General features: G+C 36.6%; 1 protein-coding gene across 5 annotated transcripts in view; it reads left to right on the forward strand.

Moving 5' to 3' along the window:
• DMXL2 (Dmx like 2) overlaps positions 1-19,160 on the forward strand; it is a 151,387-nt gene that overhangs the window by 69,994 nt on the left and 62,233 nt on the right. For all 5 annotated transcript variants that reach the window (XM_053889065.1, XM_019442122.2, XM_053889066.1 and 2 more), the window contains 4 exons: positions 2,130-2,369; positions 2,876-3,147; positions 3,790-4,486; positions 4,828-4,949. In XM_053889065.1, coding sequence (XP_053745040.1) covers positions 2,130-2,369; positions 2,876-3,147; positions 3,790-4,486; positions 4,828-4,949 — 1,331 coding nt within the window. The remainder of the gene's footprint in view (positions 1-2,129; positions 2,370-2,875; positions 3,148-3,789; positions 4,487-4,827; positions 4,950-19,160) is intronic.

Raw genomic sequence — 19,160 nt, forward strand, 5'->3', positions numbered from 1 at the left:
AATAGCTTGCAATAGGTGGCAGTGTTTTTTGGTTTTAATAGATTTTTCTCCATTACTGCAATACTGTTATTACATGTAAGGAACATGGATAAGATTATATTTAATATATAGTTCATATTAAGGTATAGATTATTATTTTATGCATTTGATTGTCATTTCTTTTAAACTCTATTCTATAGTTCCTCTCAGTTGTCAAAAAACATCTCTTCTGTCACAAAGAAGTTATCTCTGTTATCTTTCATAGCATCTTGCAGTCTGAATATTTATGTTAAGGTTTAGGTGAAACATTTTTAGCAAGAAAACTACATAGGTACATAGGGGATGTGTTGTTTTATAGTATTCTAAATGTAAAAGTCCTGTTTTATATGATTTATTTCATTTTTATCAGAAGACCAGGACTGTCATCCAGGAATTAGAAAAATAGAACAACCCGAAACTTTCTTTAACATTGGTATTTATTAACAGGACTCTACCAGAATATCCTGTGCATTTTTACTTTTATTTTTGTTTTTAAATTTAAATTTAATTTAATTTTCTTAGAGCATGGCGGGGGAGAAGGGCAGAGGAAGAGAGTGAATCTTTAAAAAAAAATTTTTTTTAACGTTTATTTATTTTTGACAGAGAGAGAGAGAGAGCAGGAGAGGGGCACAGAGAGACACAGACACAGAATCTGAAGCAGGATCCAGGCTCTGAGCTGTCAGCACAGAGCCTGATGGAAGGCTCAAACTCAGGAACTGAGAGATCATGGTCTGAACTCAAGTCAGATGCTTAACTGACTGAGCCACCCAGGCGTCCTGAGAGAGAATAAATCTTAAGCGGGCTCCATGTTCAGCATGGAGCCTGACGTGGGGCTCGATCCCACCACCCTGGGGATCATGACCCTGGGATAATGACCTTAGCTGAAATCAAGAGTTCAACGCTCAACACACTGAGCCACCCAGGTGCCCCACCCTGTGGATTGTTAGACTTTCATGTCTTTATAGGGGACAGTGTTTTGTGGGTTTTTTTTTTTGTCGTTTTTGTTTGTTTTGCTTTTTATAGAATCAGTTATTTGCAATATGAATTGGGATTAAGGAGATTAATTTTTTAAGTTATACTATTTTACATGAACTAATCTATATTGTGAACTTCAGTTACTCCAAATAGAGGAAGCCTGCTGTACTTAGAAATTTGCTTGTCTTCCTTTTTTCTTCAGCATTATATTCTTCCAACTTTTTAGTTTCAAACATTTAGAAAAGTTGGAAGAATAGTACAGTGAATACTCATGTATTCTACATAGAACAATAACAGCTAATATTTTGCCCCAGTTGCTTTATTCTCTCAGTATATATATGTCAGAGGGGGGTGACATATTGAGTGAAATTTTTCCTTAATCTTTTCGAAGTGAATTATGGCACATCACTCTTACATATTTCAGAAAGTATCTCCTAATAATAAGGAAATTCTCTCACATGATTACAGTGTCATTACTATGCCTAAGAAAATTAGAAGTAATTCCATAATTTTTAATACCCAGTTCATATTTAAATTTAAATTTCTTTAGGGTTTTCTGGGTGGCTCAGTTGGTTAAGCGTCCCACCCTTGATTTTGGCCCATGTCATGATCTCATGGTTTGTTAGTTTGAGTCCCACGTCGGGCTCTATGCTGACAGTGTGGAGCCTGCTTGGGATTCTCTCTCTCTCTCTCTCTCTCTCTCTCTCTCTCTCTCTCTCTCTCTCTGCTGTTATCCCACTCACATGTGAGCTCTATTTTTCTCTCAAAATAAATAAATAAACATTAAATAAATAAATTTAAATTCTCAGTTATTTCAGAAATGTCTTTTATGGCTGCTTTTCTGTTTTATTTTTTTGTTCCTCCATCCTGAAACCAGGATTTAATAAAGGTTCATGCATTTGGTATATTTGATTTTTAAGTTAGTAATTTAATTCCATTAGTAATTTAAGCCTATGCCATTAATTCTTAGCATTTACATTTACCATTAAATTCAATTAAAGTTTTTACAAATCCTACTAGAGTTGACTTGTTTAGCACCTTTTCAGTATAAGTATAGAACAGTCTTTATTAGTACTTGGTAATCTTTTTACAGACATTAAAAATTCATGATGAAATCCTACCTTTTTTCCCCACAGATATTCCAAATGTCTTGGTTGGCACTGTATTTAACATTGATGATGGAAATGGGGGCTTTGTGGTTCATTGGTTAAACAACAAGGAGTTTCATTTTACATCATCTACTGAAGTATTTATGCAGCAATTACGAAAACTTTCTGAGAAGCAGGTAGATCATGAAAGTGACGAAGGAGATAGAGAAGATGAGGAACGTTCACAGGAGGAAAGAGAGAGGGGTTTGCATATGAAACTAGACCATGGTTAGTATTCCATCTTCAGATTTTTCTTTTTGGCAAGTTAACAGCTTTGTGTGATACCACTTTTAGCTTATAATCCTTCCTTCCTGCTCTTCTTTTTTTACTTTTCTGTTCATTCCATTAATATTTACTGACTATCTGCTATCTAGCTCTGTATGCTTTGCTATACATATATTGCTTTGAGTAATGTAAACCGTTGGAAGCCATTTTCTTTTTTGGGGAACATGTTTTGCTAATGGTAATAATGATGGTATGAATGAAAATTTGATTTCTTTAAAAGTAAGAAATAATAGTAAATTTCAGTTAAGACTAGAAAATGTTTTCCTTCTTTGTTTTTTTCTACCCCTGCCTCCCCCAGCCATAAACTGGAAAAAGAATTTATAGTTTCTAAAGATAGTTTGCTATGTTATACACAGCATACATAGTCGAGTATGTAGATGAATTTTTATAGTATTATTAGTATATGCTGATAAATTAGTGTTTTCTGATAAATTTATTTTCTGATTCAGAATTATCCCTGGATAGAGAATCTGAGGCAGGTACAGGATCATCAGAACATGAAGATGGAGAAAGAGAGGGAAGTCCTAGAACCTTTTCACGACCCAGTGTACCAATGCCACTGCCCACGGTCCTGCTCGATCGGAAGATTGAAATGCTGCTAACTGAATGGAATAAGAATCCTGACATGCTTTTTACTATACACCCTGTAGATGGTACCTTCCTAGTGTGGCATGTAAAGTATTTGGATGAATATAATCCTGGAATATTTAGACAAGTCCAGGTATATTTTACTGATGAAGCAATTATTACATTTCTTAAAAATAAAGATACTATTCAGATGAACCATCTTTTCAGAAATACTCAAAAGATTTGTTTTGAGAAGCAACTGAGAAGAGAATACTTGTTCTTGTCACCAAGGGGGGGATCAATGACCACAAATTTAATAAACCTGGTTAATTCAAAGTAAAGCGAATTGGGCTTTGAAATGTCATATGGACTATTTGAATATATATGTGTTGGGGTTTTTTTCCCCCTAGGATTTCACAATGTTTTGAATAAACTTAAGAAACTACCCTAAAAATGTGACTCAGGATGAGCGCCCCTCCCCCCAGTTTTATTAACTAAATCTAGCTACCTTTTTCTGTTATCTTCCTGAACTTCATTTCTATTTAGAGTTGTGGTTGTGGTCATTCAGCTGTACAAGCAAGGCACTTGAACTTTTTTTCTTCAGGCTTCTCTTAGGCTGTGAATAGAGATATGATATTACATAAATAGAGGCAAGGCTTTAGACCATAAAGAGGTTGAAAATGATAGTTTTTGCTAGGAAACTGAGATTTGACATTTTGAAAATGGAAGTATTTTTGGAAGACTTTTTGAGAGGCGTAAAACTACTTACATTGAATCATATTATTGTGTTTTTCAGGTTTCTTTCTCTTCTCGGATTCCTGTAGCATTTCCGTCTGGTGATGCAAGCTCTCTTAGTAAAAATATCATGATGTATGCCTGTATAAATGCTACAAAAGATCCTCCCCACACCCTGTTACACCACGAGATGATGGCTGTAGGCAGTCCTCATGGATCACAACCATACTCTAGATCACACAGTACAAATATGAACATTTTAGCTCCCACAGTAATGATGGTCTCTAAACACATAGATGGTTCTTTAAATCAATGGGCAGTCACTTTTGCAGATAAGTCTGCCTTTACCACTGTTCTGACTGTATCTCACAAATTTAGATACTGTGGCCATCGATTTCACCTCAATGACTTGGCATGTCATTCAGTTTTGCCGTTGTTACTGACATCTTCACATCATAATGCTCTGCTGACTCCTGAGTTGGACTGTCAGTGGGACTCAGACAATAAGTTAAGTAGACTAATGGATCCCATAAGACATATAAAAGGTTCCTCAAAACAACCTCTTAGAAATGCAGCGACGCGTACATTTCATGACCCAAATGCAATATATAGTGAACTTATTCTGTGGCGTGTAGACCCAATAGGACCTTTGTCCTACACTGGAGGAGTATCAGAATTGGCTCGAATTAACTCTTTACATACATCAGCCTTCTCTAATGTTGCTTGGCTTCCGACTCTTATTCCCAGCTATTGTCTTGGTAAGTGTTCATTTTAATTGTGAAATTAATAAGAGCTTTTAAACTTATTTTTAATACATAAAATGATTTACATTTGTCATTAGTAGAAGGATTTTTAGAACTTATGTTTAGAATTTCCAGAAGTTTGTTCAAAAATTTGTTTTTAATTTTTTCCCCTCTCATCACCTATTTTCTATTGAATTCTTTTGTTAATAATTTTATATCCATTAATTTTATCTGTTTAATTATGATTCTGACTATGGTTCTGCCTAAAAAGAAAAGTGTGAATATAAGTTTCTCCTACTTCAGCCAAAAATAAAAATAAACCACATAATATAATGCAGAGCATTTACTTTCTTTAGGCACGTATTGCAATTCTGCAAGTGCTTGCTTTGTTGCTTCTGATGGCAAAAATTTGAGACTCTATCAAGCAGTGGTGGATGCAAGGAAATTATTGGATGAATTATCAGATCCTGAATCTTCAGTGAGTATTTCCTAATCTTCGTTAAAATACCTAGGCTGCTAAGGAATTCTCTTTTTACTTTGTCTAGGACTTTTATTTGTTAGTTTGGGCGGTGAGCACATGTTCTAGGCTCTATGTGACAGATTTATGTGTTTTTTGTTTTTTTTTTAATTTTTAAACTTTATTTTGGAGGGAGAGAGCATGAGCAGGGGAGGGACAGAGAGAGAGGGAGAGGAAGAGGATCCCAGCAGGCTCTGCACCATCAGCATGGATCCTCACGCAGGGCTTGAACTCATGAACCATGAGATCGTGACCTGAGCCAAAAACCGAGTCTGACACTTAACTGACTGAGCCACCCAGGTGCCCCATAAATTTACATGTTCTTAATTTGTATTCCAGGGTATATGCCTCAGTATCACACATCAATACATTTTTACATTTAAATAAATAAATGACTTTTTTCCTGCGTTATCATGATTTCTGCTTGACATTTTTCACTCTCTAGTTTGGTTCTATTAATCTTTTCTTGCTCTAAGGCAGCTTTAGCAAGCTCTTTGTTTAGGCTGGAAAATTTGAACTTTTCTGAGCATTATTGACCATTTTGAAAAATTCTTTGGTTAGAATATGTTATCAGTGAGTGGCAGTATCTTATACTGGTAATTCTGAACCAGAAGTCATGTATATTAGTTACTGTTCAGATTTGAATAGTGAATTTTCCATCTACCTATGAAAACATGCCTTTTATAAAACACTTTTCTAATAAAAATATTTCCAGTATTGAAAACCGAAGTATTTTTGAGTATCTGCTATGTGTCCTTCAAAGTATGGAGAATATAAAGTATAACTTTCAGTGTGTGGCTTTAAGAAGCTTTTAATTTAGCTGAGGAGAGAAATTATTAATAAAAAGATTAAATAACAGTTTAAGACAGAAGCGGTGTCTGAGGGTGGTATGTAATTTATTGCCGAACAGATGGCACTAGAAATATTTCATAATCCGGAAGAGAGAGAGATCAGATTAGGGTAGGCATAGAAGTCTTTATTACAGTATTTAGGTTTGTTTTTAGTAGGTGGATAAAGTTTAGAAAGTCAAATCCTTTGCCTTTTCCTGAGTGAGAGACTGGCCTGAAAGTATGCATACAGGAAAGTACATGTATAAGTAAGACTTCTTCCGGGAGCGATGAAAAAACCTCTTGGACTGGAGCCAGGGGTTTGGCATCGAGGAAGTAGCATCTTCAAATCATGGAATTGGGAGATACTTTATAGGTCACTGGTCTAACCTGATGCTTCATTCTTATCCTTGAGCACATTCCTGCCAATTTGTCATCTGACATCCTAGGTAGGGGGGAGTCTCAACTCTAAATGCAGCTCATGACACCCTTACTACTATACTGAAATTAAATTTGTATTCCTTAAATTCTGCTTGTTAGCCCTGGTTCCATTTAGAATAAGTCTAATATTCTTTACATATGAGATCACTTCAGATATTTGAAGACAACTGTCTTATAACCTATGAAACTTTTTTCTTCAGGCCAAACCTGCTCCCCCTCCACCAATAAACTAACTCTGTTTTATATTTGACCCTGGTTACTCTTCTTAGCAGTTTTCAGTTTGTCTATATGCTGGGCATTGTGCAGCAGTATTATGACCCGTCTCATTAGATTCTATTTTGTTTTGGGCAGGCATGCCATGCTCTTTGTATGTAATGGACTCATACTGAGCTGACTCTGAATTAAATATCCAAAAGTCTCTTCTTGCCAGTAAGCCGTCCTATATTTGTGCATTTGAGTTACGGCCCAAATGTAGGCCTATTTTCACTTTACATTTTCACCTTCTAGAGTCAGTCTTTCAGTATCACTTCGAATCCAGATCTGTTTTTTTGTGTTACTGCTTTATGACTTACGTCACCAATCTGTTTGATGAATGTTGTTTCCACATCTTTATCTGAGGCAGTTATAGAAAAAAATGTTGAACAGGATAGGACTGAAAAAGAGGCTAGTAGTGTACATGTGAAATCTTTTTCCATTTTTATTGTCTTAAATGTTTCTTTAGCTTGTCCCTGGGATTTCCATGAGGCAGCTTGTCATGTACTTGGCTGAAATAAATTACACCCTGTCTGCCAAATATTCTGCAGTCAAAAAGGAAGTCAAATTTGTGTGAGATGATTGTTTTAATGTATAAATAGGTTAATGTATGTACCCTGATGTCTGTTGGTGACTAAACCATTGTACTAAATAGACATCCAGCTCTTTAAGTCTGCCTTTTTTTCCTTTTTGAAAATTGGAATATTTACCTCTTTCTAGTATTTTGGCTGTGTCATTTCCTCTGATTTTTCAGAGAATATCTTCAGTAGTTCATTGGTCTCATTTGAAAAATTTCCCACTAACCTGGACATTACTTTTCCAGAAAATATAATTTTATTTAGAGCATTTAGATACATTCTTGAAATTTCTTAACTTATCCTGGTCATCTACTCTCCCTGCACCAATGTACATTTTTTTCTTAAGCCTTCTATTCTTATTAATTTTTTAATGTTAAAAAGTAACACTTATTCATTGTAGAAAATTTTTGCTTTATTTTCAATTTTGTGCAAGATAAATTCTTGAAATAGAAGACCAGAGACAAAGAAGGAATTAGGAGTTCTTTATTCTCTGAATTTTTGTTAACATTAAAGTATCAGCCTCTGTTAATGAGCTCATCTTTTCCTGTTTTTTGTACTCTGAAAACAGTAATTTATTCAATTACTTACTTTTTTGAATACATTTTTAATTTTGGAATAGTCCTAGATTTACAGAAAAGTTGTACATGTAGTACAAAGTTCTCATATACATCACAACCAGTTTCCCCTATTGTTAACATCTTGTATTACCAGAATATATTTGTCACAACTAAGAAACCATCATTGATATGATATGATCAGTTAAACTCTAGATTTTTTAAGATTTAACTGATTTTTCTGCTAATGTCCCATTTGTGTTCTAAGATCTCACCCAGAGGGGCACTTGGGTGGCTCAGCCAGTTGAGCTTCTAACTTCAGCTCAGGTCATGATCTCGCTGTTAGTGGGTTCAAGCCCTGCCTGCACTGGGCTCTGTGCTGACAGCTCAGAGCCTGGAGCCTGCTTCAGATTCTGTGTCTCCCTCTCTCTCTGCCCCTCCCCTGCTTGCATTCTGTTTCTCTGTCACTCTGAAAAAAAATAAATAAATAAAACATTCCAAAAAAAAATTTTTTTTTTTTAATTTGAGATCTCACCCAGAAAACCACATTATATTTAGTCATCATGAATCCTTAGACTTTTCTGGTCTGGAATAGTTTCTCAGTTTTCTTCATCTTCCTCAGTATTTCTCATGACTTTGACAGCTTTGAGTACTACTGGTCAGACAATTTGTAGAATTTTCCCTCGATTGGGATTTATTTGTCTGCTACTTTTCTCATGGTTAGACCAGAGTTATGGGTTTTTGGGAAGAGTACCCCAGATATAAAGTATCCTTCTCAACACATTTTAAGAGGGTACATGCTATCAACATGGTAATTAGTGCCTTTCTTCTTTTTTTCTTTTCATTCTTGCTAGAAGTTTGTTAATTTCATTGATATTGTCAAAGAATGAGCTCTTTGTTTCATTGATCTCTTTGTTTTGTTTTCATTTTCATTTATTTCAGCCCTTATTTTTATCATTTTCCTTCCTTATTGCCTTTTTTGGGGGGTGTTCTTTTTCTGGGTTTCATTAAATAGGAGCTTAGAGTTTTGTAACTTTTCTTATTTTCTAACATATGCATTTAGTGCTTTAAATTTTCCTCTCAGCACTGCTTTGGCTTTCTGATAAGTAGTATTTTTGTTTTTGATCATTTCACTATATTTTTAAATTTTCCTTGAGAATTCTTTTTTTTAAAGTTTATTTATTTACTTTGAGAGAGAGAGAGACCAAGTTGGGGAGGGGCAGAGAGAGAGAGAGAGAGAGAGAGAGAGAGAGAGAGAGAGAGAATCCCAAGCATGTTCCACTCTGTCAGTATGAAGCCTGATATGGGGCTTGAATCCATGAACCATGAGATCATGAGCTGAGGCAAAATCAGGTCACTTAACCAACTGAGCCACTGAGGTGCCCCTCCTTGAGAATTCTTATTTGACCCATGGGTTATTTAAAAGAGTGTTGTTTAGCTGCCCAATAAATACTGGGAAGAGATTTTCCTTTTATCATCCTGTTACTGCCTTCTAGTTTGACTCCATCATGGTAGGAGAACACACTATAATTTCAGTCCTTATACATTTATTGTAAAGTTTGTTTTATGGCCAGGACATTGTCTGTCTTAGTATGTATTCCATGGCACTTGAACATATTCCACTATTGTTAGATGGGGTGTTCTACATATGTCAGTTAGATTTTATTCTCATTAATGTTGGTGTTGAGTTCTTCTAGATCTTTGCTAATTTTCGGTCTAGTTCTATCAATTCTTATGAGAAGGGTGTTGAAATTTCCAACCGTAATGGTGAATTTGTCCATTTCTCCTTTTAGTTCTGTTAGTTTTGTGTTTCACATGTTTTGCAACTCTGTTTTGCGTATACATTTAGTCTGAAATCAGGGTGTTGGCAGGGCCATGCTCTTTATGAAGGCTCTAGGGGAAGATCCTTTCTTGTTTCTTCCTAACTTCTGGTTGCTTCTACTGATCTTTGGTGTTCTTAGACTTGAAGCTACAATACTCTAGTCTCTGTCTCTGTCTTCACATGCCCTCCTTCTCTCTGGGTGTTTTGTGTGTGCTCTCCTTAGTCTAGTATGACCTTATCTTAAACAGATTAGATCTGCAAACATCCTTTCTCTAAATAAGATGGCATTCTGAGATTCTGTGTAAACATGGATTTTGATGGGATACTATCCAGCCCATTATACTAACCAACATTTTTTCCCTCATAAGTTATATTTACAATTGCATAGGCAGGAACCTCCAAAGTCTCTTGAGTCATTCTGACTTTCAGAGCCATATATTATGAGGAATTGTGATCTTTTTGCCTTTCTGAATGATAGACTACAGGGCTTGCCTTTATTGTTGATCTTAAATTCTTAACATCGTTGCTTCCTGTCGAGTTCCCATTATTTCTGCTGATCTTTTTTGTTTTTTTGTAAGTCAGAGCAGCAGTTTTCTCAGTTACTTCCTCTACTAATTGTGAGTTGAAATACAGAAAGAAGTTGTCACATGCTGTCCTCTTCCTCAAATGAGATTTTTAGTAGATGGTGAGTAGAGGCTAGTTTATTTTTTTTTTCCTTTAAGAGTCATCTGAAAAGATTTGAATTTTATTCTGGGATTGAAGATGGATTTAGGGGACACCAAAATTTTTTGGGCAGGGAATTAAAGGGGTTAGTTTGCAGGATCGAGTATAGTTGATAAGGTATTGGAAGCCTATTGAGGTCATCAAAGCCTGTGGTAAAATAAACTTGAGCTAGAGTGGTATTTGGAAGATATTGAGAAAAGGTAAAGTAGGGCTTAGTAGTTGCTTGACTATGGATACTAAAGGAAATGACTCTAAGGTTTCAAGTTTGTGATAGTGGATCCACTAGCTTTGGTAAGACACTTGTGAGGTGTTGATGATGACTTAAGTTTGAGATACATTGAGTGTGAAGTGATTGAGGTTTTAGGTAGCAAAATGTAGTTAAGATAATCGTTTTGCAGGTATTTGGAAATAAATTCCTAGTGTTACATGTCAGATACCAGTGTATATTTGGTATTTATTATTACAAAAACAATACTTGAAATCTTGAGAGCTCTAAAGGCATTAGTAACAATTAATGTCCATAAAAGTGACCCTGAGTCATCAAGAAGGCATTTATATTGAGAAAACTATTTATGAAGGCAGAGATTTAAAGATTTTATTTTTGAGTAATCTCCACACCCAACATGGAGCTCGAACTTCCAACCCTGAGATCAGGAGTCCCACCCTCCACTGACTGAGCTAGCCAGGTGCCCGGAAGGCAGTGATTTAATTAAAGCTAAAAAGAATTTTCCAACCAAAATACTGAAGATAAAGTTGTTCTGGTGCCTGAAAGCATAAACTTTTGAACTTTCTTGCCAAGTGATGCTTGGTCAAGGGAGGTTCATTCATTCATTCATTCCACAAGTATTTCATGAGTACTTGTTAAAGTATTCTATATATTATTCTGTGACTCAGTAATGGGAAGAGAGAAGTGTGGTGTTGAAAGGTAGCTGTTGCTGTTACTAAAAACAAGCCTTTTGTTTACTTACTTAGAGAGAGAGTGTGTGTGTGTGTGTGTGTGTGTGTGTGTGCACGCACATGCATGCGTGCACATGTGCAGGGAGGGGCAAAGAGTGGGAGAGAGAAAATTGTAAGCATGTTCTGCGCTGTCATGGGGCTTCAACTGGAAACCTTGAGATCATGACCTGAGCCAAAATCAAGACTCAAGATGCTTAACCAATTGAGCCACGCAGGCACCCCGTCATCTCTACTTTAGAGATGAGGACACTGGTGTACAGAGAAATGTAATGACTTGTGCCAGTTCAATTAGCTAGTAGTTGTAGAGCCAGGATTTGAGCCCAGGCAGCTGGGCTCTAGAGACCAACCTCTTTTTTATTATTTATTATTATTTTTAAGGTTTATTTATTTTTGAGAGAGAGAGAGAGAAAGAAAACGGGCAGGGAGAGGCAGAGAGACAGAAGGAGACACAGAATCTGAAGCCGGTCCAGGCTCTGAGCTGTCAGCACAGAGCCTGACATGGGGCTCGAACTTTGAATGGCGAGATCATGATCTGAGCTGAAGTTGGATGCTTAACTGACTGAGCCACTCAGGCACCCCTAGAGACCAAGCTCTTAACCACTATGCTGTGCTGCCTCTAAAAAGCCATTTGTTTCTACATGTTTGTCAAGTTGTACCCATTGTTTTAATTCTGTAATTTAAATATATAAATTGATACGTGAGTATAAAAATTTTGATTTTTTTAATAAATGTTTTGGAAGTATATTGAAAAATAACTGCTATTAATTAGGTATGGTGAGACAACTATAAAAGAATCTAGGGGGAATTGTAAAACCAAAAAACTGCACTCATTTCTTTGTAGGTATCTTTCAGTTGTTACTTCAGTTTATAAAGAACTGAAAAAACATAGCCACGGCCTTACAGGAGGGGTTATGCAAGAAAGACGAAAGACATTTAATTCCTATTAGCAGACCCATATATTTAAAGGCCCTCACTCTACACCAAAATACCAGTTAGTTCATGTGCATTGATGTTTTAAATAAAATAAAATATTGAAGGTATATATGTATCATTTTAAAATGATTCTCTGGGTTAAGCAACCTTGTTGAGTAATTAGTCATCTCTCTCTCAATTGTATGGGATAAGAAGGCTTATCCAGTGCATGGAAGGAACACTTAATTCAGATGGTGGTGGTTAGGGAAGAGTTTCTAGTGGAGATGACACCTGACATGAGACTTACTGAAGGTATGAATTGAAAGTGAAGGAGGAATGACCCAGCAATAGCACTGCTAGGAATTTACCCAAGGGATACAGGAGTGCTGATGCATAGGGGCACATGTACCCCAATGTTTATAGCAGCACTCTCAACAATAACCAAATTATGAAAAGAGCCTAAATGTCCATCAACTGATGAATGGATAAAGAAATTGCGGTTTATATATACAATGGAATACTACTTGGCAGTGAGAAAGAATGAAAAATGGTCTTTTGTAGCAACGTGGATGGAATTGGAGAGTGTTATACTAAGTGAAATAAGTCATACAGAGAAAGACAGATACCATATGTTTTCATTCTTATGTGGATCCTGAGAAACTTAACAGAAGACCATGGGGGAGGGGAAGGGGAAAAAAAAGGGAGGAAGGCAAACCATAAGAGACTCTTAAAAACTGAGAACAGTCTGAGGGTTGATGGGGAGTGGGAGGGAGGAAAGTGGGTGATGGGCATTGAGGAGGGCACCTGTTGGGATGAGCACTGGGTGTTGTATGGAAACCAGTTTGACAATAAATTTCATATTAAAAAAAAAAGTCAAGGAGGAAAAGAATATTCTAGGTGGAAGGAACAGCCATTAAGAAGAAACAGGTATAATAAGTATAAAAAAATAGAAGAAGTATAAGAAAGTGCATGATAAACTATAAGTATTTTATTATGCCATGCCTATTACAGCCATAGCATTGAATGTAAATGGCTGTCGGAAGTAGATGAGATTGGATAGGAAGGTACAGGCTAGATTGTGGAAAAAATATATTTATTTATGATTACACCCTGCTTTCTTTTTCCTCCCTCCCATTTAATTTACCATATTTACCATTTTTAAGTGTATAGTTCCATAGTGTTAAGTGTATTCATTGTTGTTCAACAGATACTAGAACTGTTCTACAACTCTAGAACTTTGAAGTGGTTTTTCTTCAGCTTTATTGAGGTATAATTGACAAATAAAATTGTAAAATATTTAAAGTGTGCATTGTGATGATTTGATAGAACTTTGTCTTACAATACTGATACTCAGTATTCATTAAACTTTAATTCTTTTTCCCTCTTCTCCCACCAGCCTTTGGTAACCACCTTTCTACTCTCTGTTTCTGTGATGTTCACTACTTTAGGCACTTCATATGAATGGTATAATACGGTATTTGTCCTTTTGTGATTGGCTTATTTTGCTTGGTATAATGTCCCCTAGGTTTATCCACATTGTAGCAAGTGACAAGATCTTTTTAAAGGCTGCATAATATTCCATTGTGTGCATATACCACAGTTTCTTTATTCTTTCACCCGTCATGGACATCTGGATTGCTTCTGTCTCTTGACTCTTGTGAATAACACTGTGATGAACATAGATATGCAAATATCTCTTCGTGATTCTGCTTTGAATTTTGGGGGGTATATACCCAGAAGTAGGATTGCTGGATCAGTCAGTAATTCTGTTTTTAATTTTATGAGAACCTCCCTACTGTTTTACATAGTGGTACACCATTTTACATTCCCATAAGCAGTGCACAAGGGTTCCAACTTCTCTGCATCCACTCCCACACTTACTTTCTCTTCTTTTGATAGTGGCTGTTCTGATGGGTATGAGGTGATATCTCATTGTGGTTTTGATTTGCATTTCCCTGATGATTAATGATGTTGAGTACCTTTTCTTGCGCTTATTGGCCACTTGTATATCTTCTTTGGATAAGGTCTGTTCAGGTCTTTTGCCTATTTTGGCTTTTTTGTTGTTGAGTTGTAGAAGTTCTTATGTATCCTGGATGTTAACCCTTTATCAGATGTATGATTTCTACTTAATTCTTTGATTCTGTAGGTTGCCTTTTTACTCTGTTGATTGTTTCCCTGGACAGGCAGAAGTTTTTAAGTGTGTTTTTTATTTTGTTCCCTGTGCTTTTGATGTCATATCCAAGAAATCATTGACAGAACCAGTATCCTTTCCCCATGTTATCATGAATTTTAGGATTTTTTTTTCAATTTCTACAAAATATGTCAGGAATTTCATTGAATATGTTGACTGGTAGTATGGACATTTCAGCAATATTAAGTCTTATAATCCACAGCATGAGATATCTTTCCATTTATTTATATCTTTTATTATTTTTCTTAGGAATGGTCTGTAGTTTTCAGTGTATAAGTTTTTCTTAAGCTTATTTATTTTGAGAGAGCATGAGTGGGGGCGGGGCAGAGAGAGAGAGAGAGGGAGAGAGAATCCCAAGCAGGCTGTGTGCTATCAGTGCAGAGCTCAATGTGGGGCTTGAACTCCTGAACCATGAGATCATGACCTGAGCTGAAATTGAGAGTCAGACATTCAACTGACTGAGCCACCCAGGTGCTCCTTCAGTGTATAAGTCTTTCATCTCTTTTTTTCAGTTTCTTCTTAATTTTTTTTATCCTTTTTATCCTTTTTGATGCTCTACTAAATGAGATTGTTAATTCCCTTTTTGGATTTGTCATTGTTAATGTATAGAAACAGACTTGATTTTTTGAATAAAAAAACTTTGCTGAATCAGTTCTAACAGTTCTTTTGTAGAATTTTTAAGGGTTTCTGCAGATCATGTCATCTGCAAACAGATAATTTTATGTCTTTTCTAATTTTTCTGCTTTTTATTTTTTATTTTTTGTCTAATTGTTCTGGCCAGAACTTCCAGTCTGTGTTGAGTAGTAGTGGTGAAAGTAGGCATTCTTGCCTTGTTCCTGATTTTAGAGAAAAAACTCTCAGTCTCTTCCCATTGAGTATGACCTTATCTTTGGGCTTTTCATATATGTCTTTTATTATATGGAGGTAGTTTCTTTCTGTTCATAGTTTGTTGAATGTTTTTTTCATGAAAGCATGTTGAATTTTTTCACTGTTAAGTCTGTGTCTCTGTGGGGGGAAGGTGGTCTAAGACTTCCTATTCCACTATTTGCTGATGTTACCTTCCCATTATGCCCTGCTTTCTTACAGTCTGTTCTCAACAGAGAAGTCAGAATGGTATTTTTAAAGTGTAATTTGGATCATGTCACTCTTTTAAGCCAGTGTCTACAGTGATCTGTAATACTGTACAGTGTCTGCCTCTTACCTCTTATCCTGCCTACCTTCATTTCTCTGATACTGTGTTTTTCTACTTTTCCTCTACTTCATGTTGGCTTCAGCCACACCAGTCTCTTTACTGGTCCTGGAACATGGCCAACACTCTCTCATCTAAGTGTCTTTTACTTACTGTTCTCCTTGCCTGGAATATTCTTCACTTAGATAACACATGGTTGTGTTCTTGCCTGCTTTAGGTCTTTAGTCAAGGGAGGCCTTCCTGACCACCCCTGTCCACTACTTCCTGTCCACTTTACCACTTTATTTTCCCCTTGGCACTTAGTACTATTTCACAGTTTGTGTACTTTCGTATTTGTGTGCTGTTTGTCTTCTTTTGAATGTAAGATAAGGCAGTGCTGTATTCCCAGTGCCTGATATCTGATAAGCACTCTTTAGATACTTGTTGAGTTGATGAATGAGTTAATGAATATCACACTGAAGAGTTTTATTACCTTGTGAAGACAATGGGAAGCTGTTCTACCAATACGTACTTCATCAGTGCAGTATATGATACAGGTTTTCTCCATCCTCTTTTTCTTTCTTCTATCAAAATCTTCACTATTTTGAACTGGTATCTAGTTATTTTGATTTGTGCACTTTTTATTATTGCAGAAATTGAATGGTTTTCATATTTTTATTGGCTGTTGTGTTTTGAATTGCTTGTTTATGTTCTTTGTGGGATCATAGTATTTAAATTGAGAAGGAAGACCATACTAAGTCGGAGAAGCTACACAAAGATCTTTCTTTTGCATTTTATGGAGAAGAACACATTGGTAAGGGTTGCACTTTTTCAGGGAGAGACAATCAGTACCACTTTGATTTAGTCTCTATGTCACTCACTCAGAGCCTAGGTGGGAAACAGATGACACACAAGGGTTTAACTGAGGAGAGTTTAATGAAAGAACTCCTTACAGAGCTGAGCACATGGTGATAATAAAGCACTCAGAGTCTGGTAACAGGATGAAGCCATTATTACCCTGTGGTAGTAAAGATGTTCCCAAAGATGTTCACATGCTAATCCCCAGAACCTGCAAATATGTTACCTCACATGGCCAAAGAGACTTTGCAGATGTAAATAAATTAAGGACCTTGAAATGTGGAGATTATCCTGGATTATTTTGGTAGGCTCAGTCTCATCACATGAGTCCTTGAAAGCAAGAGAACCTTTCTTGGCTGTGGTCAAAGAGAGATGTGACAAAAGAAGAATGGTCGGAGAGATGATATTACTGGTTTTGGGGAAGGAGAGAGGGGGGCCATGGTCCAAAGAATAGGGATAACCTCTAGAAGTTGGAAAAGGCAAGGAAATCGAACTCTCCCCTAGAGCTTCCAGAAAGGAATGCAGCCCTGCTGGCAAGTTGATGTTCAACGAGACCCCTGTCAGACTTCTGGCCTACAGAACTGTAAGATATTACAGTTGTTTTGCTTTAAGCTATGAAGTGTGTGGTAATTTTTTGCAGTGGCAATAGAAAAATGTATCTCTATGCCTGAAGGGATAAGAAGAGCAGTAACAGTGTACCAAAGCCTGGTGAGAGCTAATGCCGTGGAAAAGGAGCTGCCTGTTGGGAGAGGTGGCCACACAGGAACACAGCTACTGCCGGAACTGTGGGGGAGAAAGGAGGATAAATGCCCCAACTTCTCTTTCTCTTTTCTCTGCAGTCTCTGACCGGTCCCTCCCATTGACCGAATTCAGCCTGAAGCTGAAGCGGGGTTGGGAACTAGGTGATACGGTCCTGAAGTCAACCTCTTGGAGCACAGAATAAGGCAGACAAGGGTGGAGAATACACCAAGGTTTAGATGCAGATAAAGAATAGCCAGCAAAGTACACCCTTTTTGCCCTTTAGCATCTATTGCTATTCTTTATTTAGATGAAGAAACTTTTTCTCCAGCACCAGGGAAACACAAATTCTGGTTTGGCGTTGTATCATTGTGTAATGATGCAGTGTGTAATGATGTAATGTACTTGCAGTCCTACTTGGGACCTGAATTGATGTTGTCCTACTATCAGTCCTCATCACAGCAGGGAAATCAGGGGAAAAAGAAACAACATGAAAGCTGTCATAACCCCTGTTTCCATAGATAGTCACAGAGCCTAAATTTGAGAATCGCAGTCTCCTCACACCACCAAATTCCATGTTCCCTTACACTTTTGTCAGCACCTTGGGTGTTTGCCTTTTTTTTTTCTTTTTAAACCTGGTGGAGTGGCCCAAATGTTAGCGTTCTCATTTTCATTGAGTAGATACCCATAGTGGAATTACTAGATCATGTGGTTTTAGTGCTGTATTTTAATGCGAAAAAAATCAATGATGAACAGAATGCCAAAATTTTTAAATAAAGACAAATCCTACGGTACCATGATGAGCCTCGTTGGAGCCTGGGGCAAAAGGAAGAATGTGCACTCTATAAACGTTTCTGTAATTTTTCAATGGTTAATTTTTTCCCAGAACATTAAAGTAGTTGAAAAGTATTGAAAGTTGGAAGTAAGTATAGTGAAATTCACAATATTATTTTAAGTTTAAATATTTTATTTATGCCCCAAACAATTTATTATACTCTTACCTTTCTGGCTTTAACAAAGCAAACACTTCAATAATCTGATCAAAATTTACTTCTTTGCTAATCCAGTTTTCAACTGAGATTTGTCAGATATAACAAGAGAAAGTAACTTTGAAAGTATGCTTGATGAGTGTAAATGAGAGGTATGAATATAGTTCCTGAACCTGAAAATGAATTTTAAAAAAGGGACAAACTAGAAATGTATGAGGGGCACCTAGATGGCTCAGTCAGTTAAGTGTCTGACTCTTGATTTCAACTCAGGTCATGATCTTGTGGTTTGTGAATTTGATCCCCACATACAGCTCCATTCTGAGTGGGGAACCTACTTAGGATTCTCTCTTTCCCTCCCACGCTCGTTCTGTCTCTCTCTTTCAAAATAAACTTTAAAAAAAATGTATGAGTTAACAGATGTGTTATTATTATTGGAAAAAGAGCCTATCAAGTAAAAAGGAGATTGTGGGATTCTTTCTTAGTTTCTGACTGCTGATACAACAAATAACTACCATCATATCGGTGATTTTAAAACAATACTTTTATTATCTTACAGTTTTGGAGGTCAGACGTCCTAAAACCCGGGTGTCGGCAGGGCCATATTCCCTCTGGAGGTTCTAGGGGAGAATCCTTTTTCTTGCTCTTTCCAGCTTCTAGGGGCCCCTGCATCTCCTGGCTCATGGCTCCTTCCTCCTTTTTAAAGTTAGGAGCATAGCATCTTCAAAACTCTCTTTCTCTGGCCTTTGCTGCTTCTGTCACATCTTTCTCTGAATCTGACCACACTTCCTCCCTCTCATAAGGACCATTATGGTTATAGTGGGCCCTTCTACCTCTAATCCAAGATCATGTCCTCATCTCCAGATCCTCAATTTAATGACACCTACAAAATCTCTTTTGTCATGTAAAGTAACATAGTCATAAGTTCTGAGAATTAGGATGTGGACATTTTGGGGGGCCATTATTTTGACTACCACAGTACAAATTAGTGCAAATACTAATTTCACGTTCAAAATGGAGGTATGAAAATTAACTGAAGTGCTTTAGATCTTGAAGTTTTAACTGGAGAAAAGTTACATTATATAGATAATCTTGTTTACAAAATGCTTGGCTCATATATGTTTTGATAGTTTAAGACTTAGGGAAATTTTGTCTGAAATAGTTT

The sequence above is a fragment of the Panthera pardus genome, unplaced genomic scaffold (assembly GCF_024362965.1).
Source record: "Panthera pardus isolate Hobbes unplaced genomic scaffold, ASM2436296v1 HiC_scaffold_24, whole genome shotgun sequence".
In the NCBI taxonomy this organism is placed as follows: domain Eukaryota; kingdom Metazoa; phylum Chordata; class Mammalia; order Carnivora; family Felidae; genus Panthera; species Panthera pardus.